General features: G+C 40.2%; 1 protein-coding gene across 1 annotated transcript in view; it reads left to right on the top strand.

The window, feature by feature from the left end:
- The window catches only part of ARMC9 (armadillo repeat containing 9), a gene marked incomplete at its 3' end in the record, with an annotated part of 55,702 nt that extends 31,301 nt beyond the window's left edge, over positions 1–24,401 (top strand). The window contains exons 12-24 of the mRNA XM_010189787.1: positions 133–225; positions 1,519–1,609; positions 2,472–2,595; positions 4,561–4,700; positions 5,513–5,589; positions 7,098–7,172; positions 8,226–8,316; positions 9,613–9,671; positions 15,784–15,888; positions 17,192–17,307; positions 20,771–20,895; positions 21,913–21,915; positions 24,272–24,401. Coding sequence (XP_010188089.1) covers positions 133–225; positions 1,519–1,609; positions 2,472–2,595; positions 4,561–4,700; positions 5,513–5,589; positions 7,098–7,172; positions 8,226–8,316; positions 9,613–9,671; positions 15,784–15,888; positions 17,192–17,307; positions 20,771–20,895; positions 21,913–21,915; positions 24,272–24,401 — 1,229 coding nt within the window. The remainder of the gene's footprint in view (positions 1–132; positions 226–1,518; positions 1,610–2,471; positions 2,596–4,560; positions 4,701–5,512; positions 5,590–7,097; positions 7,173–8,225; positions 8,317–9,612; positions 9,672–15,783; positions 15,889–17,191; positions 17,308–20,770; positions 20,896–21,912; positions 21,916–24,271) is intronic.
- Positions 24,402–25,560: the final 1,159 nt, after the last annotated feature.

Here is a 25,560-nt window from a genome sequence, read left to right on the forward strand (position 1 = left end):
GGTTGAATTCCTCCTCCCTATGAGAAGAGGTTTCTCAACTACAGGATATCAGCACCTTTAAAACCTTCAGTGGTCATCAGTTCACATTGCCATTTATGTATTTGGCTGGTTTATTTCTGTTATTTATTTTAGCGCTTGACAACGTCGTATCCTGGAGAACAGAGAGACACTGTCCTGCAAGCCTACATCAGTAATGACCTCCTGGACTGCCACAGCAACAGTCAGGTCAGCTGGAAAGGGTTTTCCTCCAACTTGTATGTGCTATTGCTCATTTGTTTCTATCAAGTGCTGTTCAGAAGAATTTATCACTCTCTGGAAGGGAAAAAAAAAAGTAGTAGTGCTAAAATCGTGTGATACATTTAACTTCTGCATCCCAGTCTTTAAATATGATGGGCTAAGCTTTGAATTACAAGAGCTCTCAGTGTAAATACAGTTCTTGTAGACAAGTGTAAGTTTGTCACCTCGCCTAGTGCTTGATGTCCATGAGCTGAGCAGCTGCCTATTGAGCCCCTTAGTTAGGAGTTAGCTCTTGTTTATCATTAGCTCTTGTTTCTCCGATGTTATATCTATTTTTGATTGATTTCATATCGATAGATAATAACTTTCAATACATTTCACTGATCTAGGATAGGAACTAAATTAGGACTTCAGTCTCAATATCTCTACAGAATATCTGATTATGCGCTTGTAATATCATGCTCAACAGTATTTCCGTGAATTTGGAATGGATTTCTTTAGAAAGGGGAGTTGCTGGTGTGTTGATTTTGAAGGATTACTCCAGTTTCTGATAATTTGATACTACTGCTAACAAAAGTGCAACTTTTTTTCATTTGTAATAGTGAATTTTGTGCATAGTTGAATTCTGTAGATGTTTGAAGCAGTGAGCCCACTTGTTACACTGTGGCTACCACTGTCATTGCAACAGTAATTTCACTGGAACAGTTGAAGGATCATTAAATCAATGATCTGTTTCTCTCCCTGTATCTTTCTGTAAGAGGAAAGTTATGCCTTAGTAATGCGTGAAATAAAACGGATTAAAAGAAGTTTGCAATGTGGTGTTCTTAGTAAGTTACTGAGCTGCTTTCCCACATCCTTAGTTATCAAACAAAGCATTCCTATTCAGGTAACATTACTGCATTTAAGTTCATCAACTAAATTAACAGGTTTTTTTGTCACTAACTAAATATTAATTTTACTTATCAGCTTTAGCTGATAACTGTGTTGGTTCATTGTAATTCTCACCCTACACTGTGGAGCTTAATGGTGTTTTAACACTGAGCTGAGGAGCTCTGATTTGCTTATTTGTTCATTTTCCACCTCTCCCTCCCCCCCTGCCAATAAAAAAGAGACACTGGGAAATTTTAAGTAATGTTAAATAATAAATTATTTAAGGTATCAATGTGCATTCAAAGTTTGTTTGCTGTGAAAATTTAATGAAGCTTTTAAAACTCTATAGAAGACTAACTTTGGGGTTTCCTGCTTTGATGAGTTTTTATTAATGCTTGCTTTGTTTTACAGAGAAGTGTCCTCAAATTATTACATTCCAAGAGTGAGGTAGTCCGACAGTATATGGCAAGGCTCATCAATGCATTTGCTTCACTGGCAGAAGGTAAGAATTGCTGCAAAAAAAGGACATTATTTTCATATAGGGCTGGCTTACAGGTACTTCACAAGTGTACGTTACTGCATGTGGAAATTTAAAGCCTTATTTGTACCCTTTTTCTAGGAATTTGCTGTCTTTTGTTATGTACATTGGAAACTTTTTCAGTATCTGGAAAGTTTTCATTTTTGACACTGTATATTCAGCATTTCTGATTTCTTTTGATGATTTTTGGTCTATGTGGGACCATAGGTGCTGCCTTTAATGTAGTCTTCAGCCCCTTCATGAAGGCTGGGCAGGGGCAGGGGGGAAGAAATATCCCTGTTAGTTAAAGGTCCTGTAGGCAGACCTGCTACCAAGGTGTGCAACAGTAATTTGTGCAGCTGCGCTTGCATCTTCCTGGTCCTCACCTGAATAAATCTTTGTGCATCACTGCTGTTTTGTTGCATATATATATACAGCTTTGTATCTCTGCCTGTCCCAAATAAGCCCTTGGTTTGGTGCAATTTAGAACTAAAATTCCATTTAAAGTCAGTAGCAGTAGGGCACCTAACTCCTGATCTCTTTGGACATCTCTCTTCTTTTCCTACAGTAGGATAGATCAGGAAGCATGTGCTGAAAGAGGACTAGTAAATTTTGAGTGGTACTAACTTGACAAGTGGGGGTCTCTAAATGTCCCAAGTGGCTGGATTGAATGCAACTGCTCTGCTATAGACAACTCATTTGTGTGGGTTTGTTTGGGTCTTGGTGCAAAAGTGTGGCTTGTCAAGAAGAAACTGAGGTCAATCCTCCTTACTTTTCCAAGGAGAGGGAGCTTTTCTGTCATAAGCTGATATCTCAGCATCTGTTCTTTCATCGCTTTTTGCACCAGGTCGCGTCTACCTTTCTCAGAACCCAACATTGCTGCGAATGCTGGAGGAGAGACTGAAAGCTGAAGACAAGGATTCCCTTACATGGGAGAATGTTCTGGGGGCTCTGCAGAAATTCAGCCTCAGGTGATGAAAGCACAGCACGCAGTGGTGACAGCAGGAGAGGAAATGCAGGCTGCTTAGGCTCTGTTCAAGGAGGAAAGAAGAGCACTTGGTTTTCCCATAACAATCATCAGAACCTCTGATGACTGATGAAAGCAGTGTCATTTATTACGGAGGAGAACTAGGTTTTGCTGACTGAATTAACCTGACTTCCTACCAGCTGTCAAGACTCCAGTAAATGTACATCTCCTGCCACAGCCTTGTGTGCTTTATGTGTAACAAAGTGAAAATCTTGATGTAGAAAGTTCTGAAGATCCTACATAGAAAAAAGAGTTGCATTACATTCCACAGCATATGGTTTTCATTATTCTTTCTGCAAACATTTTTCAGGGATTTCATCTTCATCCTGTTGATCTTCTTCCCTGGAGCTGTCTATGCATGGCCTGTCATGTTTCTTACTTCTGCATTAGCAGTCTGACTCAAATGCCCACCACAAAAGAAATATGCAAAAGCAGTAAAGCGCATGGTGTTGCTCTCATTTATCAAATAAATATGATCTAGGAGCTCTGTTTTCACAGTACTGAGGAGGAGTATTCAGCCCTGAAGAGTTAACTAGCTGTAAGGAAGTAGATGGATGTGTTTAGCTCTTGTTATTTTCACTCATGTTTCTTCTACCTTAGGACTGCAAGTATTGAGAGATTTTTTAATTTGTTTCTTTGGGCTTGTTGAAGAATGAGGGCTGCTTTTGGATTTGCCTCATTTAGAACGTGTCTGGATGAAGCATATGTAAATGTCCTTTGGGTAAAATTCTGTACTGCTTCCTGACATGATACCTTATACATATTTGAGATGAAAGAGAATAAATCTTCATATCCTACTGCTTCAAATTGTAAACCAATCTTGGAGAAAATCATTTTTTCTATTAAAGCAGTTGTTGGTAGTAGAAGCTAGTTTGAGTTTTGGGGCCTAGGCACTAAGCTACTGAAAATGTGAAGTTTTTTTACTTTCTAAAAACTATCAGTTATACAACCTTATAGAAGGTTAATTCCAGATACTCGACTTAAGGGACTTCTTGTTACATGTGTGGTCAGATGCTCCCTTGTTTTTCTTAGTCCATGCCATAGACTTGCTACAAGATCCAGGACTGAGAAAGCATATAAGCTCTCGGGAGTAATCCAAATCCCAAGTACTAACACCAGGAAAATACCTGCTTTAATCTTTGTAATTTAGATTTACTGCCTATTGGAAATAATGTGATTAAAATTGGTGTTCTTCAGTAAGCCTTTCTACTTCTTATATTCTTCTTCTCTGTACTTCTTTTTTGTACTGCAAAGCGAGGAATTTCTGTTGTAGGAGATCACAGTTGACCACCTGGCACTTTATTCAGTATATTCTTCAAGGGCAACTACAGGTTGAGTTAAAAGAATACGTGACTTAAGAATCTCTAGAGAAAAGAGCAAATAGCAAAAAATCTCATTTGTCAAGTCAAGAGTACAAAAGTGCTGTAGCTACCTATGGCAGAAGTAGTAATTAATTTGTTTTATGGGTCTATTGTGTGCAGCTGGCTGCTTTTTACCAATTCTAGTACAACTGAAAATGCCATTTTTAAGTGGAGTCAGAAGCCATAGAAAACAATGAAGAAACTCATCTCAGCAGTTTGCAGGTTTGAAAAACCAAACCAAACCAAAAACCCAACCCACCCAACAACATTTTAGTCCTCTAACCCTAAGGGAATCTGCATCTTCAGTTTCTTCAGGCTTTATTAATTCCTTAGTTTAATTGATTCTGCCAAAATGGGGGTTTTTTTGCTTTTTGTTGTTGGGGGGATTTTTTGTGTGGCGGTTTGATTTGGTTTTTTTGACAGGCTAGTGTGTATAGCAGGTAGATGAAGTAGGGTTTTAATGTGCTCATGTTAACTATAAATGTATTTGAAAGCTATTTATGCTGTAGACTGATTTTCTGTGTGATTTTTTGGGTTTTTAATCCCAGGCGTGCCCTGCAGTCGGCGATGATCAAAGATGGGCTCATTTTCTGGCTGGTTGATGTCCTAACAGACACGGATTGCCTGTCTGATTACACGCTGGAGTATTCGGTTGCCTTGCTCATGAACCTTTGTCTGCGGAGTGCAGGTGTCTTACATTTTGAATTACAACTTTATTCCAAAAAATGGACAGGGAAGACTGTAAATCTTTTCTGATATACCTGGATTCTTACAAGTGGCTGTAATTAGTAGTCGGGACTCATGTCACCAGAGATATTTGAGTGTTATAACCAATGCTTTTGAGCAGATCTCTTTCCCAAGAATCCCAAACTATGGAGGTTACCTTCACCAAAATCTACAGAATTAAGCAAGCAGTTAACCAATGGAACCCTCTAAGATTTTATTCTTTTTTCATATCTGTATTTGAGGACTGCCATTCCTCCATTGCAGACCCACTTTTCAAAGGACACTTTAGACTTGTGTAAGATTTGTTTGTATAAGAAAGTAAAATCTGAGTTGAAGAATAATGGTGAAGAGCTTAACCTTCACCTCGTGGAGTGAAATACTTTTATGCTTCACACCTATAATCTCTGTTTGAGATTCTCCCCACATCCTCTAAGAAAATAAGGTCCTGTCTATGTCCCAGAGACTTTAAAGGAGCTTAAAGTAAGTTTCCTTTTAAAAAGGAAAGTGAAGTAAGGGTGAAAAATCGACTGCTTCCCATAAGCAAAATAATGCCTTTGTTAAACTTTTAAAAATCGCTTTGTGTTGCACCCTGTCCAAGATTACAACTGTGTAGATCCAGATCCACTGATATCAGCGCAGTTATGCTGAGCAGCATTTAGCAGGAACCAAGTCTGTATTGCTATATATAGATTAACACTGATTTTAAGAAGTAAGAAAGAAGCTTGCTCTGATCTGTTGTATGTTTTCAAGCATATTTGTTTTCTCCCTTTGCAGGGAAGAAAATGTGTGCAAGGATCGCAAACCACGTGCTCAAAGTTCTCTCTGATCTTCTTGGCCATGAGAATCATGAGGTATTGTACAGCAAACTTTGTGATAATGAAGAGATGGAAAGAAAAATTAAAGATAAAAAAAGCAAGAAAGGAAGAAATGGAAAAAAGTCAATTGGTTTTGTTTCCCTTGTTAGACCCTCATGTAATTAAGTTGCGTGACATTTTCCTAAAAGTCACAATTTTGTAAATTTTATGTTGTTGGGTGCTGATCTTTCTAGACATAATTATGCCTTCCTTTATCAAATGTTGACAGCTAAGAATGGAAGTCTTTTAGATGCATATTTATCATGCTAACCATGTGCCTTCTTGATTAGTTTCTGATGCTGTTTAAATGTCATCTCACACCAAATCATCTCAAGCCTAACTAGTTCATGAGATGTGTTCAATTTCTGGTGCAAGCCCATTATGTAAAACATGGGGTGCTAAGAAGCAAATTAGAGAGCTGTTTTAAGAAATATTATAAGAAAGCAGTGCACTTATGACATTGAAGACTTAATATCTTTTAATCTACCACTTCATTTAACCTGCCACTTAACGCTTCTGTGGTTCCTTTCTTTTCTTGTCTCCAGACACACTTGCATCCTGGATATTAAATTAAACTACCTCAGAGGAAAATGCTAAAAATTATTAGTTATTTCTACCTGATACTTTTCAGCACGTCACTCCCATATCTGCTGTCTGCTATATAAAGCATTGCTTCAGCTGTCTCTGCAGAGAGGCACTTCTTTCACCATGGAGTAAAATTCAAGGCAGGAGAAAATGCAGGGAAATATTGCATGAAGCTGAAATTAGCCAGAATTTTTACCAGGCTATTCTAGAATGATTCCTTGATGATTGTGCAAGGTGTTTGGGCACTTCCAGTAAAATTGAAATATGAACTCTGGTGTCTTATGTTTATATCCGCTGATTGTATTATCAGGGGTTTTTATTTAACTTAAACTGGAAATAGAGAACAAATTGCAATGAAGTCATGACAAGTATGAATTCATTACAAGATGTAGATCAGTTCTTTACTAGCACTGTTTAGATTAAGATGAAACTTGGCATAGCTTTATTGGACTCTTTCACTAGCTCTGTTTCTATGACTTATGAAAGTTTAATACAGCACATACTAATACAGAATAGCATCCCAGTCCCTAAACGGAAGTATTTAGAAACTGCTATCATACTGTTGAAGTCTGTGCCTTAGAATGACCTTGACATTTCTCTCAGAGGGTGCATTCTTTGTCCTGTTTTTTGTAGTGCCACTAGTGTTTGTCAGAAACATCTTCAGAAGGGGTGGGAGGGAAATCAGTATGCAGTAACACTGATTTACATCAACTATGTCACAGTATATTTGCATCCTAAAAGTTCACTGCTTTGCAAGTGGGAATTTTTGCAAGTGCAGGCCAGCCCAATTAAACTGTCTGAACGTAGTTGTTCTGTACCTTCCGTCTTAAATTTTGGTTATGGTCAACTGGGGTGAATGTAAGAGTTTTTCTTAGTGGTAGACTTGCTGAGGTAAGAGTGTGACTGTTCCTTCCTCTTAGATACAACCCTATGTGAACGGAGCACTGTACAGCATCCTTGCCATCCCTTCTGTCCGAGAGGAAGCCAGAGCAATGGTAAGAAGTGCTGCTATGCATAGCACAAAGAATAATGCATATGCCAAAGGTGGCATGCACACAGGTACCTGTGGAGCAGTAGGGTTGGGAGGTAGGAGCCATGGCATTTGGAGAAGGGAATCCACAAAAGGCCTTCTACCTTTGATATTCAGGCAGAGATGGATGTATGGCTCTAACACTTGCCATATTTGCTGGTCTTTTCCTAGAAGTGAAGGCCTAGCAGTGTGAAGGATTCTGTCTAAATGATAAATTCAAGGTGTTATTTTAGAATAGTGTTGTCCATCGAGCATTTTGTAGACTGATGTGGCCCAGGAGATGCTTTCATCTGACCTGCTGCTACTTCCTCTTATTTAACTCGTTCTGCAGCAGTGAATAGTCACTTAGAGGATGGGTTTGTCTTGCTGCTTTTGTTTGTGCCTGGTATAGACATGGTCAGCTGGGGAAGGCAGCAGGAGGAAGCTTTTACCAGAACCAGGAACTGATCTCCTGTGATAGTCCAACAGTAATGAATGTGTTTTAACTTCTGGATTTGAGAATAGCAGCGTATCTTTGTATATTAAGAACTAACCTGGAGAGTTATGCAGATATAATTGTTGTCAGATGTTTTACCTCACAGAGCATTGGAAGTCATCTTAAATGATTAAAGACATAACATCGAGCCTATAGGGGATCACAAAGAGAGAAATTTGGTTTAGGAGAAAGTCAAAAGTTGGTCCTGCTTTTTGCTGTGTTTCTCTGAACCTTGCACTGTTGCCTCTGTGTATGGAAATTTGCCCTTTTCTGTTGACTACTGTGTACCGAGTTCAGAAGGCAGAAGCAGTGGATCTGTTGTAGAAATTTGTTATTCATCATGGATACTTCTGTGTTTAAATCTAGACAGCATATTTCTTTTGTCTTTAGGCAGTGCATGGACAAAATGGAGTGCTTAGAGCTGGCCACGATGATTTGTTTTGCACTGCCTGTGTTTTTCCTGACAAAACAATGACATTTTAGCTAATAAAACTCTGTGGTCACATGAAATATTAATCTAGCAATGTTTTCCACTACATCCAGGGAATGGAAGAAATTCTGTGCTGCTTTATCAAGGAAGGAAATGCAGAGATGATCCGACAGATTGAATTTATTATCCAGCAACTCAATTCAGGTCAGAAGAACAGATGCAGCTATCTGAGCCATAAATCTTTCACAAAAGACATAAGAAAGCTCATGTTTTTACTTGGCATTGAAACTCTCAAACAATAACAGTAGTGTGACGGTCTGAGAAAGGGTGAATAGTGAATGTCAGGATTTGAATGTCAGATATGTTTTAAAATCTCCTTTTGCGTTACAATTATGAAGATGGCTGGGTAGGTATCAATCCCAAAGTCTTGTGACTGTAAACAGAATGACCTTGACTGTTTTCTTTCGCATTAGTGGCCTCACAGGAATGAGAGACTGCAACTGCAAAAATAAACAGGTGATACAATTTGTAAAGCAGGATTTAGGGACTGGGTCTGTCTCCGCTCATCTCTTGCTCTGTTGAGGAGTGTAGCTTTGTTGTCTGAAATGGCTTAGCCTGAAGAGGGGGTAGAGACCATCCTTTCAGGAGAGTCCACAGATGGGTCCCAGGAGGTGTAGATGCTGTGTTAATATGGACAAGTATGAGGAGGTGAAATATTTGTTGTATTTTCTGTTCTCTGTGGCTGAAAGGAAGGCTGAAGAAAGAGAAAGCAAATAACGAAAAGGAGGTGGATTCTGGTTAATTCTTGCTGTACAGTAAAAATAGAACAAGTTTCACTGCTTTCTTTGGCTTTTGGAGAGAGCAGAAGACAGCGCATCTTCTGGTCCTGGCTTGTAAAAGAACAAATAAAGCATGTAAGCGCTGTATTGCCACTATGCAATATTTGTTCATCAAGATTGTAGAATCACTCCTCTTCTACCTGTTAATGGTATTTTTAAAAGGTTTTGTGTGACTGATGTGTAAAAGTTGAGCGAACAGATTTCCAGTATGAGCTTGGCTGCTTTTTTCTAAGGAAATGAGCATGTCCAAAAGTAACAATAAGTGTTCTACATGAGTAATAACTTTTTATGTATAAAAGCAGTTTAATATTGAAGTGTATGTAGGGAGATATAGTCTCTTTTTATTAAAATTTAGTTTGAAAATAGACGAACTTGCAAGTGTACACACTTTAATTCAAGTCTTGTTGAGATACCATATCGGGATCTGCGTGAAAAGAGCCATTCCGGAGCGTTTCTGTTTCTGCCATTTTCCCAAATATGAGTTACTTTTAGTAATTTCTAGAATGCTTCATAGGAACACATAATTTGAGTTGTTCTGAAAAGACTAGGATGTCTGTATGAGAAGCAGGCTAAATTTTACTGTTGTAAAAGAGAGGCGGTACCAGGGATTCTGTTGTGTGGCACATGTACTCTTACACCATTTCATTTTGTTTCTTTCCAGAAGAGCCACTAAATGACAGTATTGTGTCTGACGATGAAGAGGAAGAGGAGGATGAGGAAGTAAGTTTAAAGGCCTTCTAGCACCTTTTAGAAAAATCGTTAACCTTCTAGACAGAAAATATTTGTGTCCATAAGCCAGAATTTGGGGTTGGTTTTTTTTGGGGGGGAGGTTTGTGGAGGTTTTTTGTTTGGGTAGGGTAGAGTTTTTTACTTTCAATTACCAGGGTCTATTAACAAGAAAATTTGATGTGTTTCCATTGTCTTGTCTGCATTTGAAGTCCTACTCTCTTATTTTGGTAAGTCACCACCTCTGTGATAAATAAGACTACTGCTTGAAATAAGTGAAGAGATGAGGAGTTACTATAGCAATAGAAATCTTGCTTTCAAGCAGACCCATTCCAGCAGTTAAAAACAAAGGAACCAAATAAACCAGTATATCACCAAAATAGTTTATAAACAAGTGATTTTTTTCTTAAGGTATCATGAGCTGCTCGAGGTGTGATTTCTTCCTTTGCTCTTTAGAAAGTCTGAAATATATTTAATAAATTGTCTGTACGTAATGAAGGAAAACAGTAATTAGAAATTAAGAAATAATTATCTGTGTATTACCAGATTTGCTAATAAATGTATTTTATACCAATACTTCAGCATTTTTTAAGAAGCCATCTGCAAAGAATAATGGGATCCCAGGTGTAGACAACATTGAGTATTTGATCATCTAAATTACAAGCAAAGCAAGGTGTAAATGATGTGAGGGAAATACTAAACGCAGTCTTCACTGGTGATGTTGCCATTGCTATGCTGCCTTCACTTGCCCTGCTACCGCAGGGTGACTGAACGCATTTTCAAGTGCACATTGAGCCTCTTATGTTTTCAAAGCAGAGAAAAATGTAATTATCCCAGTTGTAAAAGGTGTGGTGTGCCCTCAGCTGCCATGGGTGCAGCACCTTGCAGGATCCAGCCAGTGTCCAAGGACTTTTGCACTGGTTGCAGTATTCAGCTGCTTTCTGTGTTGTGGCACAATGGGTGGTGAACACGTGAACTAATTACACTGGTGACTTTGCCTAAATTTAGAGCTATGTGGAAATTCTAAGTTTAGAGCTACAAGGAATTTTTATTTAACAATCAGCTCTCCCCTTTTTGTTCTAAAGGGGTACAGTAAACGGTTTATTTGGTTTTTTTTCCTAATAGGATTAAATTATTGTAATTGTTTCACCTCCTGCAGTCCTGAATTGAGTTTTCAGTAATTCTTCCACTTCTTCCATCCAAAATCAATGCTTGATGTGCAAGATGGGCGTTCTGGGACTAATCACTATAACGTTCCTTTGTTTAATATGCTGCTTAACACCCTTTAACTGATGTTCCAAGGCTCTGAGTGTCTCTCATATATTGTGAGAATCCAAGGTGGTGATATTTTCATTTGAACTCTAGTATGAAGAATAGTGTGTTCTGCTGGGAAAGCACAGAGATAGAGAGCTCCTTCATGAAAGGTGTGGCACTGAATGGCATGACAGTGTACAATACTTGCATTACTTTACCTGCTCTTGAGAATGAAAAGGTGAATTCTTGTATTCAGTCCTACCCTCTAGACAAGGTGCTGCTGCTCGCAATCCCAGCCAAGGCTCTAGGTCATATCATTCTGAAATGCGGTTTTACCACTGAACCATCATGATGAAAACAAACTTCTGCCACTTCTTATTATTTGACTCAAAAATAACAGTAGGCTTTTGAAAAAATAAGAGTCTGATTCAGTTTTTCCATTATATTAAAAAGTCTCATTAAACCAATTGTAAAACTGTTTCTAGTGCAACATTAATTGTTGCATGTTCTAAATCCTTATTGCTGCTGGAGTATACTTCTGTTCTGCTGCAAGGAGGCCTGGTTTCTTGGTCCCTCTGTTTAGAAAATGTAGTATGCAAATGGCATGGCAGCAAAACGCTGCACAAAATACACAGTGTTGTCACTCTGTTAAATAAGCAAAGGTTTCTTGACTCACTGCCTCAATGCTCGGAGCCCTTTTTTATTTTGGAAATGCAGTGAGTTATTGTGCTTTGATGGGGTTCTGTGATAACATCTGATGTGATCTGGCAACAGAAAGCTTTGGAAAACTTAATCAGAAGTCTTGCCTTTACGTAACTTGTGAAAACTACTACAGACTTGATGTATTTCAGCGTATGTCCCTATATTGACAATTTGATGATGTGCATTCAAACTGCTGGTGTTGTAATTTGTTGCTGATCTACTTAATACCAATATTTATACCTTCAAAATTTAAGAAACAACAAAACTACTCTTTTATGCAGATTTATTTCACAGGTTTTGCCCCAGCTTCTGCTGTTTCCAAGAGCATGTGAAGGTTCCCCATGCTCTTACAATTACCTTTCATGGTTTCTTGCTTTTATCTGCGTTTAATTTAGAGTTGCTGGATTCTCTTGGCTTTGAGCAGATCTTGTGGCACTGACTACTTTCTCCTAAACACTGCCGCCAAAATGTGGTTGAGCCCACTGGAAGATAATGGTGACCAGTCACAAGTGGTGTTCCCCAGGGCTCGGTTTTGGGGCCAGTCCTGTTTAACATCTTTATCAATGATCTGGATGAGAGGATTGAGTGCTCCCTCAGCAAGTTTGCAGATGACACTAAGTTGGGAGGGAGTGTTGATCTGCCTGAGGGTAGGAAGGCTCTGCAGAGGGACCTGGATAGGCTGAATCCATGGGCTGAGGCCAATTGTGTGAGCTTCAACAAGGCCAAGTGCTAGGTCCTGCACTTGGGTCGCAATAACCCCATGCAGCACTGCAGATTTGGGGAAAAGTGGCTGGAGCTGCCAGAGCATGGCCCAGGCTGCCCAGAGAGGTTGTGGAGTCTCCTTCTCTGGAGACATTCAAGACCAGCCTGGACGTGTTCCTGTGTGACCTGGTCTGGGTGATCCTGCTCTGGCAGGGGTTGGACTGGATGAGCTTTCGAGGTCCCTTCCAACTCCTGAGATTCTGTGATTCTGTGATAATTCTGGGAGTTCTCAGGGCATCATACACTCAGAAATTCAAGATTCTGTAACGTGTGACACTGGAGCGTATAAACTGAATAAAAACTGTCTATGCGTATACAATTATTCAGGAATAATTTGGCTTTTGGGTTTGTCTGCTGAGCTTTAAATTAACTAGTGTAGAGCTCAGGGTGCGCTGGCTTCTGCAGTATGTGCCCACCTATGTGGTGTGTTGAGACCCACAGTCACAGCACGTATTTCCTGGTGCTTAATAGTCTCTTTATTGTTCCATTAAATACTAACTTAATTTTTCTTCAGTGTTTGATCTTTACAATTGCTCTTTTGATTTGGACCATCTTTAGTTGCTGCTTGTAAAGGTGAATATATGCTATTGTAGCTCTCATTCAAAAGCTTAGTTACAAACTTGCGCTATACTAGATATCACTCTGTAACCAATAAATTGTACAGTGACAATTTATCAGACACCCTTTGATCCCTCTTACTGAGAACCTGGCAATAAAATCAGTAAACTACAGTGTGAAAATACACTTTGGCTAGAGAATACATCAAAAGAAGGAGAGCCTAATCGCAGGACTTCAAGTCGTTACATTAGAGGACTTTGCTGCCAACATCAGCTGTGGGCAGTGGGGAACAGGGCACCAATTGTGTTATTTCGATGTTACTTTCAGCACGTCTGTTAAAGCTCTGCTTCCATATGAGGAGGCAGAAGAGAGACACATTCAGGCTCAGTTTTACCTGCTATATTTAAAAATATCAGGGAGCAAGGCTGGAAGGAAGAAGTACTCCCAGAAACCAGAAACTGGAGTTGTCTGTGTGACAAAAATGTGTCAAAGAGAGTATTGAAAGAGTTGGAACCTGGGGAAACCAAAGCAGTCTGTGAGAAGTTCTGTGTATCACGCCATGCAGGCAGAGAGCTGGGTGAAAGACCAGGGCGCTGTCCTGACTGCAGTGTGAGTCCCCAGGCACGGTGTAGGCAGTCTTCTATAAAGCTTCCTTGAAGAAAACTGTTAGCTCTCGATGCTGCATTAACATTACCATATAAAAAAAGTTTCCTCCAGACTATTTATAAAGTTAATTTTTGTAACTTTTAAATCTTTCTTCAAAGCGGAGTATATTGTGGAGTTTGCAGTGTTGGTTTTGGGTGGTGTTTTGCTTGATGCAGATGATGATTGTTGACTAGTTTACAAGTGTTTATCTGTGTTTTCCATTATTTGGGTTATTTTCCCCACCTACCCAGCTTCCCAGGTAATTAGGAGCTGATTTGACTTAACTTGCCTAGGAGAGAAAGGCAGATTGAACATCTTCCCGGGGTCCTGTACAGCCTTATCTTTTATGGCCGAGTGTCTAGAGAATGCATCTTTAGGAGGACGAAGAAGATTAACAATCTGGTGTCTTCAGAGCACTTACAGAAGAACTTGGGTTTTTATTAAATCCATGCATAAACAAATACAGTACGGAAAAAAATCACTGAACCTTAATCCACACTATGTGGATCATTGGCAGTATTTCTGTAATCGCTTCAGTTGTCCACATGGAGTCATGTGATGTTGCTTAAGGTCGACTGCAGCGTCAGAAGCACCTGCACAAGGCTGTTGGGTGTGACTTGGGACCTGGGGGAAGCCCTCACAGAGTCACAGGGGAAAACCAGGCAGGATGTTTCAGAGTATCCTGGATGCTGCTGTGGGGACTGGTTGGACTCGATGATCTTAAAGGTCTTTTCCAACCAAAACCATTCTTTGATTCTACCGAATTGAGCCCTTTGCATCTATGGGTTTTATCTCTGTGGATGAGGAGGTGATGAGCAATGAGAACAATTAAATCAAACCAAAAATTATTGGGCTTAAGCCATTTGGTACAGAGGTGAAGGAACTTGAAAAAGGACAAGCCTTTTTTCTCTGAGGAAGCCAACACCTACTTGGTCTGGGTGATGGTAGTTTTGTACTTTTGCACCAAAGACTGGCAATCGGTTAGCGATCTTCACTATAGGAAATACCTTCCCTGGACACACTTCCGATGTTTTTCTCCTCATGCTGTTTTTATAGAGCACTGTCCAAGCATCCGTATATTGGCTAATCTTTGTGGCAGAGGGTGTTTCTTACTTTGGCTATTTAAAACTATTTCAGTCTAAATCTCACTGAAGTGAAACTGCTTTTAGTTTTCTTTGTGCTCTGGGGCTCATCAAAGTTTGGTGGCCTTTGTTTTCAATGGAGTTTATGGCAGGCTTTCCACATTACTATTACAACATACCTCATTAGAATGATTCATTTACTTTTTCCGACAGTCATTTATATTTACTGTCACAACCTGTTTCAAAAGCAAAACAGATTTTCTTTATCTGAGGTGGGTCTTATTTAGGGTATCTTGTGCAGCACAGAGGAGAATTCTTTTCAGTAGCAAAACACTGCTTGAGAAGGGGGTTTGAATGCTCAGCAATAAGGATTTTTTTTGTCTTGAGTGCTTAAATATTATGCCTCTGTTTCTTGGAAACGGGTAATAAAATATTTTGGGGTCTTTTTTCTTCTTGAGGAATAAACAGCAATTAATTCCTTCAGTGGTTTTGTCAAGGTAGAGGGGGCATACCCAAAGTGCTGGGTGTTTCGATCTCATGGAATGCTAGCATTATAGTCAGGAAAGACTATTCATTATTTTGAGGTGTGCTTACTTTATTTTTACTGCTAGTTGTTAGAATCTAACTTAAATTTATGGTTATTTTACTGTCAGATGATACTGATAAATAACAAGACCCAGACAAGTTTTTCTATCAAGTTTTCCTATCATTGCATCTTTGCTTTCTTTTGCCTTTTTTTTTTCCTACAAAGATACTAATGACTGAGATTTTTTCTGAACCTTTATTCAGTCAGGCAAGGAGTAAGTATTTGGGGATGGAAATCTGAAGGAGAATGACTTTTGAAATGCGTACTGTACTTTTTGGCATAGCATTCGTGGGAAAAAGGGTGTTTTCTTCTCTCAGGATTCTTTAGTTTCTGGTTATATCAAAAGTTTAGGTGGAGGAGTTTTTGATGGAAGTTGCTTGTACATTTACATGTGCAGGACCAGCGGTCATTTATCTGTACAGTACGTATCATCTGAGTGATTGCTAATTGAGAACTAAATTTGAAATGGAAACTTCTTGGAACCTGGGCTCAAACACCACTCATGTTGCTGTTGCAGGAGGACCATGACATCATGGAGGCTGATCTGGACAAAGATGAGGTTTTGCAACCCCAACTGGGAGAGCTTGCAGGAGAGAAGCTGCTAACAACCGAGTACTTGGGAGTGAGTGCCACTCATTAGGATCTTAAGATAAATTAATTTATTGGATTAAATTTCAGTTGTTTCATCACTTTCTAAATTTGTTTCTTTTCTTTTTTCTAAAATTGTGTTGCTTGAAGAGCCAGGTTGGACTGCATAGCAGTCCAGATCTTTCACAGTCTGTTTTATTAGCTGCTGTTCAGACGAAGCAGAATATGTTTGAGAAAGGTAGCTGCCCTTTCACAGCAGGTGGTCAGGCTGAGGCTTAATAATAAGCCAAAGGCAGCCTTAGGGTTCTAGTGCTACATCAGTGACTGTGGGCACACAAAGCAAAGAGCTGAGCAAGTTAATACTGGAACACTCTGCTGGTCTGCAATTATTTTGAAAAAAAAAAAAGAGAGTTGAAAAGTTAACTGCTTCTGCAGGCGTTATGCCGGATCAAGTGTTGTGTGTCTTACCTCAAGCGGCAAAAAGCCATTAAGAAAGAAAGTGTGAAGTTTGCACGAACACCATTTAGTGTGCTGTGACTAATTTGAGGTAAACTGTGTGCCTTCTGGATCCCAGAGTAGATAGGTCTACAATGCTGATGATGAAAACATGACTGGAGATACGTCATGGAACAGCCATGTGCCTTGTACCAGAGTGCAACTTCATCTCATGATGAGAAGCTCAACATGAGCTGGCAATATGCACTTGCAGCCCAGAAAGCCAACCATATCACCGGGGTCAAGGGAGGTGATTCTGCCCCTCTCCTCCGCTCTTGTGAGACCCCACCTGGAGTCGTGTCCAGTTCTGGAGTCCCCAACACAAGAAGGACATGGAGCTGTTGAAGCAGGTCCAGAGGAGGGACACAAAGAGGCACTGCTTCTTTAAGGACCAACTGAGAGAGTTGGGGTTGTTCAGCCTGGAGAAGAGAAGGCTCCAGGGAGACCTTGTAACAGCCTCCCTGTACCTGAAGGGAGCCTGCAAGAAAGCTGGGGAGGGACTTTTTACAAGGGCGTGTAGTGACAAGGGGTAATGGCTTTAAACTGGAAGGGGGTAGATTTAGACTGGATATTAGGAAGAAATTCTTGACTGTGAGGCGGTGAGGCCCTGGCCCAGGTTGCCCAGAGAAGCTGTGGGTGCCCCCTCCCTGGCAGTGCCCAAGGCCAGGTTGGACGGGGCTTGGAGCAGCCTGGGCTGGTGGGAACTTTAAGGTCCCTTCCAACCCAAACCATGCTGTGATTCTGATGCAGTGTTTCTATACAGTTTTCTCTATGGCTCCAGTTACCTCTTTCCACTGCATTAACTTTTTTTTTCCCCCATTTCTTTACTTTCTGTGTATCAGATAATGACTCATACTCCAAAAACCAAGAAGAAGCTGTTTCCTGGTGTCCATCAGAGTATAGATGAGCCTCTCCAGCGACCTGTGACGCCAGGTTATCACAGAACTATGTACGTAATGTAAGTCCATGCAAATTAGACTAAGATGGGTATTTTTAAACTCCTTGGAAAAAAACAAACAGACAACTACAAAAGCACAAAAACCAACAGAGTCTGGTAAATAAACTTTCTCTACCTAAAAGTGCATTGCCATTATCATTTCCTAAAGGTAATTTCAAAAAAGGAAAGGAGAGGGATACTGTAGGCAGAGTCCATTGACCATGGTCACATACTTGGAATAGTTGAGTAAATGTTTACTGATCAATTTGATTTAAATTTGCATTATATCCTGCCTATTCATAGTCACCTTCTCATAATATATTCTATTGGTAAGTTGCAGGGAGCGTCTAAAATGCCTGGGATCATCCACTTTGTAAGCAAGAAAATGTGTTGCTCTAGGAAGATTTGCTACCCACCCCTAAGAGAACAGATTAAAAAGAAAATGGGAAAGACAATCTTGTTATTTCAGATTTCCTGCTTTAGAAGAAATACATTTTCCAGCAGGAAAGTGTGTGACATCTTGCTCTTGGTGTGATTGGGGTTAGAGGTAGAAGGCTGCATGGTAAATGGAATAAGGAAATCTTACAGCATATTGCTCCTTGAATACGCTGTGCCTTCTGTTAGAACAAGTGTATCTTAATCTTTTAAAATCTGAGATGAGACTTCTTTTCACTGTCCTGACTGCAGAAGCAAAATACCAATGAGATCTCAAATTTAAATAATCCTTTACTTTCAGCTGCATACAGTTTTGGTAGCTATGATACAGGCAGCAGTTTATCATGAGAGTGTAATATTTTCATTTATGCAGATACTTAAGCTGAGAGACTACAAGTCACTCTAACAAAGTACAGATAATAGTTCTCAAAAGTCACAGTATTGGCATAGCTCAGTACATTAAAATGAATGGGTGACCTGAAATAAAGCAGTGTAATGAAGTTAAAAGGTGGAGGCAGTTCTTAGAAGAACTTACCAGCCCTGAAGGCTGTCCTGTGTCAACCCACCCTGCCACTCTTTGCTTTCATGTTCATAATTTCTTAAAACACATTTCTTCCTCATTTTGGAGTGGAAGATCCACACAGAAAACAGTGAGGATTGATTTAGGCTGTAGGTACGCAGGTGGAGCTGAATCTGATCAAAGTCTACTGCTGTGGATAGGGAGTGGTACCAGCTTTATCTCACCCATGTTTATTCCCCACCACTGTCCTGTGCTGGCATTAGCATTCATAGAAGCAGGTGATTTGACCGACAGCCCTCCTGAGTCATCCAAATCCGTCTTTTTGGCATTTGTACCATTCATATGGGATTACATTGGTTATGTTACCAGGGACTTAGAATGGACAAGTGTAACATGCCAGATCTGGGCATGGAAAAAGCCCTGGAAGACCTTTTTTTTCTTTTTTTTTTTTTCTTTTTTTTTTTCCCTCGAAAGAAAGTTGAATGAAACACACACTTCTAAGGTAGAAAGAGAATCTTTAGCTATCCCAGGATTTGTCTTGCACAGTCTTGATTTTTCTTTGAAGTGCTAGCCTGGAAAACATGGCATCTGTTTGAGTATGGGGCCTGCTGCTTCTGCCTGATACAGCCTGAATGCGGATTTGGAGTTTGTGTCCTTTCTCACAGTGGTCAACTTTTGCAGCATCAAAATGTCCACACCTTTTGCAAGCCCTCTCCCTGTATATTAAATGTGTGTGTTTGTGTGTAAGAAGAAAACAGCAGCTAATTAATACAAGCACATATTAGTAGCACAGTGATTATCTAATACTTTTCCTGCAGTCTTCCAAAAGCACTGCAGGCCTTAAAAATCTAAACTAGCTAAGACAGTTAGCCCTAAATGACCTTAAATCAAATTACTTTATATTAACACCCCCCCCCCGTAAATTACAGGGCCACTTTACTGTGGGGTCAGCGGTACCAAGTTAAAGGTTGCACAGAATTTTGCCCTTGGTGGGACTGGTTCCGTGGCACTGGCTGTTAAGGTTGCCTTACAACCTTTTATGCTGTTCTAATTTTAGTACAAATTAATTTACTAAAATAGGGAAATAATACTCTCTTAGGAAGCCTTGCAAGAGGCAAACAAGAAAAGTGATCAAATCTTAGCTGCCCTAATTCGAAAGCAATATTTGAACTGGATGTATGTCGTATTTTTAATTATTGAAGTGGATTGTGTTTGTATGACATGAAATGGCATGAAAAATGTCAGACTTTTTACCTTCATAAGCAGCTTGTCTACCCAGGGACAATCCAGGACAGTTGTTCTGAATTGTCTGAAGTTTTTTATTCAGGGGAGTAGTTAAGCTGCATTAAAAATGTGTGTAAATGCTTGCATTCAGAATTGAAGTGAATATAACTTGTTCGAAGCTCTTCACGTGAAACTCAATGTAACATGTTCCATTTTTAAAACATCGTGAAAGAGGAAGCAGTTGATGGAGATGCCATAACGTAACTCTTCATGAGTTGTTGGTTCATACCTCCAAAGTCAGAGGGGAAGGGGAGGGACACATTTCTGGTGCTGAATGGATGTATTCACACGGAAAATTAATGCAGAAGAGCCCCTGCACATGGAGCAGCTATTCCATGCCAGTTTTTCTGTGACTTCCCAGTACACACAAGGCTCTAGTTACCTCAGATGAATTGTCATGGGATCCTGCGTGGACAAGCTCATGCTGTATGGAGCTGAGGGAGCCAGGAAATACTGGAAAGCTGCTTTTTCCCTTTTTTTCTCCCCCTCTTTAAAGGCTCAGTGGCTGAGATCGCTCAAGGGGGACTGAACTACTTAATATTCTGCTAGCTGTTTCCTTAGAAACTGATTGAGCTGTGAAATCATTAACTGCCTCCTTGGACTGCATCCTTTCTAACCAGAAATACAGTCTGGTTACCTTACCCTGGTATTGGACAGGGATACTTTCTGTGTCTGCCAACTTCTTTTCACACACTTTTCACACCCTTCTTGCTGTGGTTTGTTGCTTGTTACTGAGCAATCGTGTCGCTGTTCTGTCCTTCAGCTACTTCAGTTTCTCATTGATCCACCTCATGTGGGAAATCAACAGTTTCACTTCTTATCTACTTTGTTTTAAGTCTGTGTTGCTCCATAAAATGAAATACTTGTAATATTCAGGAGCAAATCTCGAATCCTTGAGAAAGCCAAGTATTGATGACTTCTCAGGCCTACTGCTAGAGTCTTTCTTTAAGTGTCCTGATGGTATTTTGAGTCTTCAGACTGCAAGGACTTATGGTTTCCTTTCCTCATCTCTTTTATTGCAGTAGGAAAAAATGTTAATTTCAAATACATTTAACATCAGCTGGTTTGGGGATCTGTAGTCATGCAATTAAATTATATCCTTAGCTCTAGTTTGCCATATGAAATATAAAATAATTTCAGTATCTTCTATGTCATTACAGGCAATTAGAAGAAATTAGAATTTACTCTCATGCAACTTTTTATACTGCAAGCATTCATCACCCTGTGTTCTCCTTTTTCCTTAAGGTCAGAAAACGATGACAATTCCTGCCATGACAGGGATGAGAAGCTGCCATCTCCACCAAGTGGTCATCCTCCTGTTTGTGGTGGGAGAAGGTCCAGCACTTTTGACCTCTGCAGTTCCCCTTCATGTAAGGATATTCTGTGAATGCTGTTGTTAACTGTTGCTGTCTTTCTTGACCTGGGCAGGCCTTTGGTGTCTAGCTTGTATGTTGTAGATTGTTTTTTTAAAATGTAACATTGGAACTGGCCCTCCGTTTGTAGACCCTGGGGCAGTCTGCAAGACCTTGGGGTACACGATTGGATTTTGGCTTGAGCTGCATGAATGGCTGCAGACAGTAATGAGTGGTCAGGAGAGATTAAGGGTCTCACTTGCCTTGCTCCATCTTGCTTCCTGTGCAAGGCCCAAGGATCATACCAGGGCTTCAGATGTGCAGAATATACTGTATTTCACTCTGTGATGTCCTCTGCCTAGGGGAAGAGCTGCAGCAAAGCCCCTTACTTGATCAAATATACCCTTGTTTGGATCTAAATGAATCTCTGTCTGTTGGCACCTGCAGGCTCTCTTGGCTAGACCTCTGTATTAAAGTTGAAGGCAGCTGCAGTTATCTGCTTAGATTTGCAACTGCATTCAAACTGTAAAAGGTTGTGGAGGATGGGAAGCCCTGTGCTGTATAGCTACATTGTGGGTGATGCTGCTAAAGATTCTGTCCTTGCAACTTCAACTGAAATTGGTGCAAACTCAGCTGGACCCAAGAGCTCAGAATCATGGGATGGAATTTAAAAGGTTATAGGCTTCTGAAATACTTCATTTGTGAACTTCTGATAGCCACAGGATCGTGGAACTTTGGATGTGGGAGTTTCAACCTTCTTGCAAGGATTTATTAACATTTTCAATTAGGGATTTAAGGCAAAATGTTCTGTGGTCTTAGATAAAGGATCTTGCAGCATATCCGGTACAGAATTATTAATAAGGTCAGACAAAGCATGCCTGTACTTTGCTGAAAAATATGCTTTGAAGCAGTAAAGGAATAGCATACTTTTTTCTCTCTCTTCTTTTTTTTAAATTTCCTAGAGGAAATGAAAAGGATTCTGAGAAAAGTAACCAAGGTCTTGCAGACAGGAATCTGCTTGCGTAATGCCCAGAGCTGGTAAATATGAGATGCTGATTGAAAGCCGTCCGATAGAAGCAGATGAAGCTGCTCCTCAAGATGGGCACTTGGGTTCTTGCTGTTGTGCAGGGACGAAAGGGGCTGTCCTCAAGCTTCTTTTTGTGCTGTACCACCTAGAGTACAGCTGAGCCCATTTTACAGAGAGGCCAGGGCCAGCAACTGCAAACAGCAAAGGCTGTAAACTACCCAAAAGCGTACTGACTGTTGACATTTTTCCTATGTAGAAGGCAAAAAAAAATGGAGTTTTACGTATTCATGCTCCATAAAGGAAATTAAGCCAAGCAGGTATCAAAGTTGTTGCTATTTGCTGTAATTAGATGCAATTTCTAAGGCATTACACAGCCACCAGGAGCCCCGTGTGCCTTCTGAACCACATTTTGATAGTATCTTGCCATTGAAATGCATTCACTCATCTCTGTCACGTTTTCCGTGCTGCTGATGCTGACTGTTTGCTTTTAGAGATTTGTGTGGATGTTTAAACAGGGAACCTGAGTAAGTCAGCAATGTAAATGTTAATTTTTGATGGAGAATATTGATTTAAATCCTTCGTGCTGGTGGAATTCCTGCCGATGTTAATGTTTCACATTGTCAGAACTTTCCTTGTAGCCTCTGTCTAAAACAGTTTGTTAGCTGTTTTCAGTCAAAATTATATGCAGGTGGATACTAGGAAGAAATCTAGATTATACTTTCTTTCCTTGTAGGAAAATCTTGGAGGTCAGCATACACAGCATATTGCAAGTTTAGATGCATTTTACATGTAAAAAGACAAATAATTTTTGTGTGTGGCAGAGGTAATTCTTCCTAGCACTAATGCAGGCTATAAAACAACACTGAGCTACTTGAAAGATTGCCAGAGGTTTATTTCAGGTTTTTGCAAGTAGCCAGTGAAATACATGCTTGTCTTTCTTACCTTTTGGGATTTAGAAATGAGGATTGAGAGAAGAGAAAGGAGAGTCTACACTGCTGGATCCCTTGGCTGTTCATGTCAGTGACATGACTTCCATGCCATATAATGGTAATTTCACTGGGTCTTTGGACATCCCCTGTTTTCTAAAAGGCAGTTGCTTTAGTAATTCTTGAATTGGAAAGGCAAAAATAAGCCCTTTCTCTTCTGGTGCATTCTAAGATGTGGCAGGGAACAGCATGCAACACAAAGGTGTAAAAATAATTGTACTGTTTCTAGAGACTCTCATCATGCCCTGCCAAACATCTTTGCTGTGAAATAAATACACAGTTTATACGGTTCTGATCTTGGTCTGATGGTCTTTATGCACATGTGCCAGAAACCAACTCTCTTCAGAATATGTGTTTTCTAGCATCACGGGAATACTTTGCAATTCAGAGTTTCATGCAGTTAAGTCATGCAACAAATAGTAAGAGACCAAGAGTGAAAAAATGGTTAGAATAAAAGCTTCGTGTGAACAGTCAGCATCATCAAGGTCATATACCAAGGAAGCTAAGTTTAGCTTCAAGAAACCTTGATCCTCTCTTTTTTTTTTCTCAAAATGAAAGCAGTTCTTAATGTCGTCCATGCCTGGATTCACTCAGCTGTTCTTGAGTCAGTCGGGCTTTGTCTGGGTCCATTCTCCCTGTTTATGACACTGGTAAAGAATCAATAATTCTGGCTCTTTTTTGTCTCCTGTGAGCAGAAATCTTGTGGACTAAAGATGAACCCTGGTCATCTTACTACATGTGTTATGCTGAATGTCAGGCAGAACGTGCTCTGGGCAGCCAAATCCTTGTCTGAAAGCGACCTGATCTGCATCCCTTTCAGCAAATCAGGACGGCAGCCTGTCCTGAGCATGGGAGGAACAGAGCTAGGGATTTTCCCTAAACTCTCCTTGAACTTGCACATCTTGGTAGCCTTCTGCCTCAGCAAACTGCCTGTCCTTCCCTTATGCCTTTATTGCAAGGCAGACAATAAGGTATATTGAACAAATGTAATAGATTTGAAGTCTGACAGAAGTGTAAAACGTGGTTTTGTCCACAGTGGCTGCCTGTTACCGTGGATATGTAGAGATGGTACAAGGGGTTGTGTTTCTGTGGCTTTAATGGGATAGCAGTCAGTAGCTGATATATGTTGAATGATGGTCTGCACACTCCTAGGCCATTGCAAATGCAGAGTATAGCTGCTTTGAAAATGAGCCAAGCATGTTTTATTTTCCAACTGCAAAGGGCTGGAAGTTGCACACTTGCAGTTGGCTTGGCTCAGCCACACTAACCCAGCAGCCTGCTGTTATCCTTCATACAGCGGGAACCGTGACTTTATTGTATTTCCAGTAAAACCGTAAAGAGACAACTCCTCACTGAACTGTGTTTCTTTTTTAAATTGCAGTGGAAATGAAGTCATCTAAAGTATTCTCGTCAGGCCATAGAGTGAACCGAAGCATCCCTGCTGGTGATGATGTCTTGTCTTCACGATCTACTGTCTTCACCCAGGACAAAGTCAATGGGCAGTCTTATAGGTACGATTGATCCAGATGAGTATCTCAGAGTGCAAGAGGAGTCTGAGGGGACTTACCAGCTGCTGTAAAGACAATCTGTGAAGTCATTTGATGTATGATGTAGTCTGGTCTGAGACAGCCGTGGTGATGCCTGCCAAACAAAATACCCTTGGTTGTGCCAGAGGCAGCTGTTCAATTTCTAAGCATCTGGTCCAGAATGGGCGAAATCTCAAGCAAGACATTATTAATGAACTTCACATGTATGCACAGCGCAGTCTTCTGCAAATAAAACTTCCTGATTGCTTCCTTAGATGACTCTAACCCACAAACAATCACTTATTGGTAAAGAAATACGTAGGGCTGTGGGAACAGGGCAGAAGGAAGAAAAAATAAGCATTTAAGTAGATTCAGTGTTTAAACATGCTGAGTTGCTAGCACTGCTGAACAGAGTCCCTGATTTATCCATTAGATGGGCATAGCAAGGGAGGCAGTATTATGAGTTCTCCCAGCAGTGGGTTTCAACTCTTCCTTGAAACAATTTCTGTCTAAAGAAGGTGAAAGATCTTGCTCTCCTTTTCCTGTTCATACCTTGAGCCCTCTGTGAAGCCTTTGTCATGTGTAGGGCTGTGATGTTATATCTTGGATGAGAACTAGGAATTCATTAGCAATTGGACCAAGGTTTCCCAAAGTTTTTCAGGGCCCGCATGTGTCCTTCAGACATTAACAGCTTTTTCCTATAGCTAATTGGATTGGGCCAAGTTTTAAACAGTGAGTGTAGAGAAATTTTAAAAGCAAGTACATTCCAGAAGTAAAACACAGAATGGGTGGAGATGTGTTAAAGGAAAGGTTTCTACTAACTCTTGATGGATCTGCTTTTTCAGAAGTGCCTGGTTAATTGTCAGTTCAAGCTCTAGCATTTCGGAAAACTGGACTCTCTGTTTAGAGCTTTGTTTCCTTCTGGCCTACAGATGCCTGTGTGTGGTTTGGAGGTTTTGGATGGGGGGTTGGTGTGGTTTTGTTTTTTGGTATATTTTTTTCCAGTTGTGCTGTTTCCACGGTGAGATCTGAAAAATTATACATAGTCAACAAATCATCACTTCAGCTGAAGGGCTTAGTAGTCATACTCCTATCCCAGCGTTGTTGGTTTTATTTCTGTTGCCTGAGCTAACAGTAGCTAAGC

The sequence above is a fragment of the Mesitornis unicolor genome, unplaced genomic scaffold (genome assembly GCF_000695765.1).
Source record: "Mesitornis unicolor isolate BGI_N332 unplaced genomic scaffold, ASM69576v1 scaffold38708, whole genome shotgun sequence".
Classification (NCBI taxonomy): domain Eukaryota; kingdom Metazoa; phylum Chordata; class Aves; order Mesitornithiformes; family Mesitornithidae; genus Mesitornis; species Mesitornis unicolor.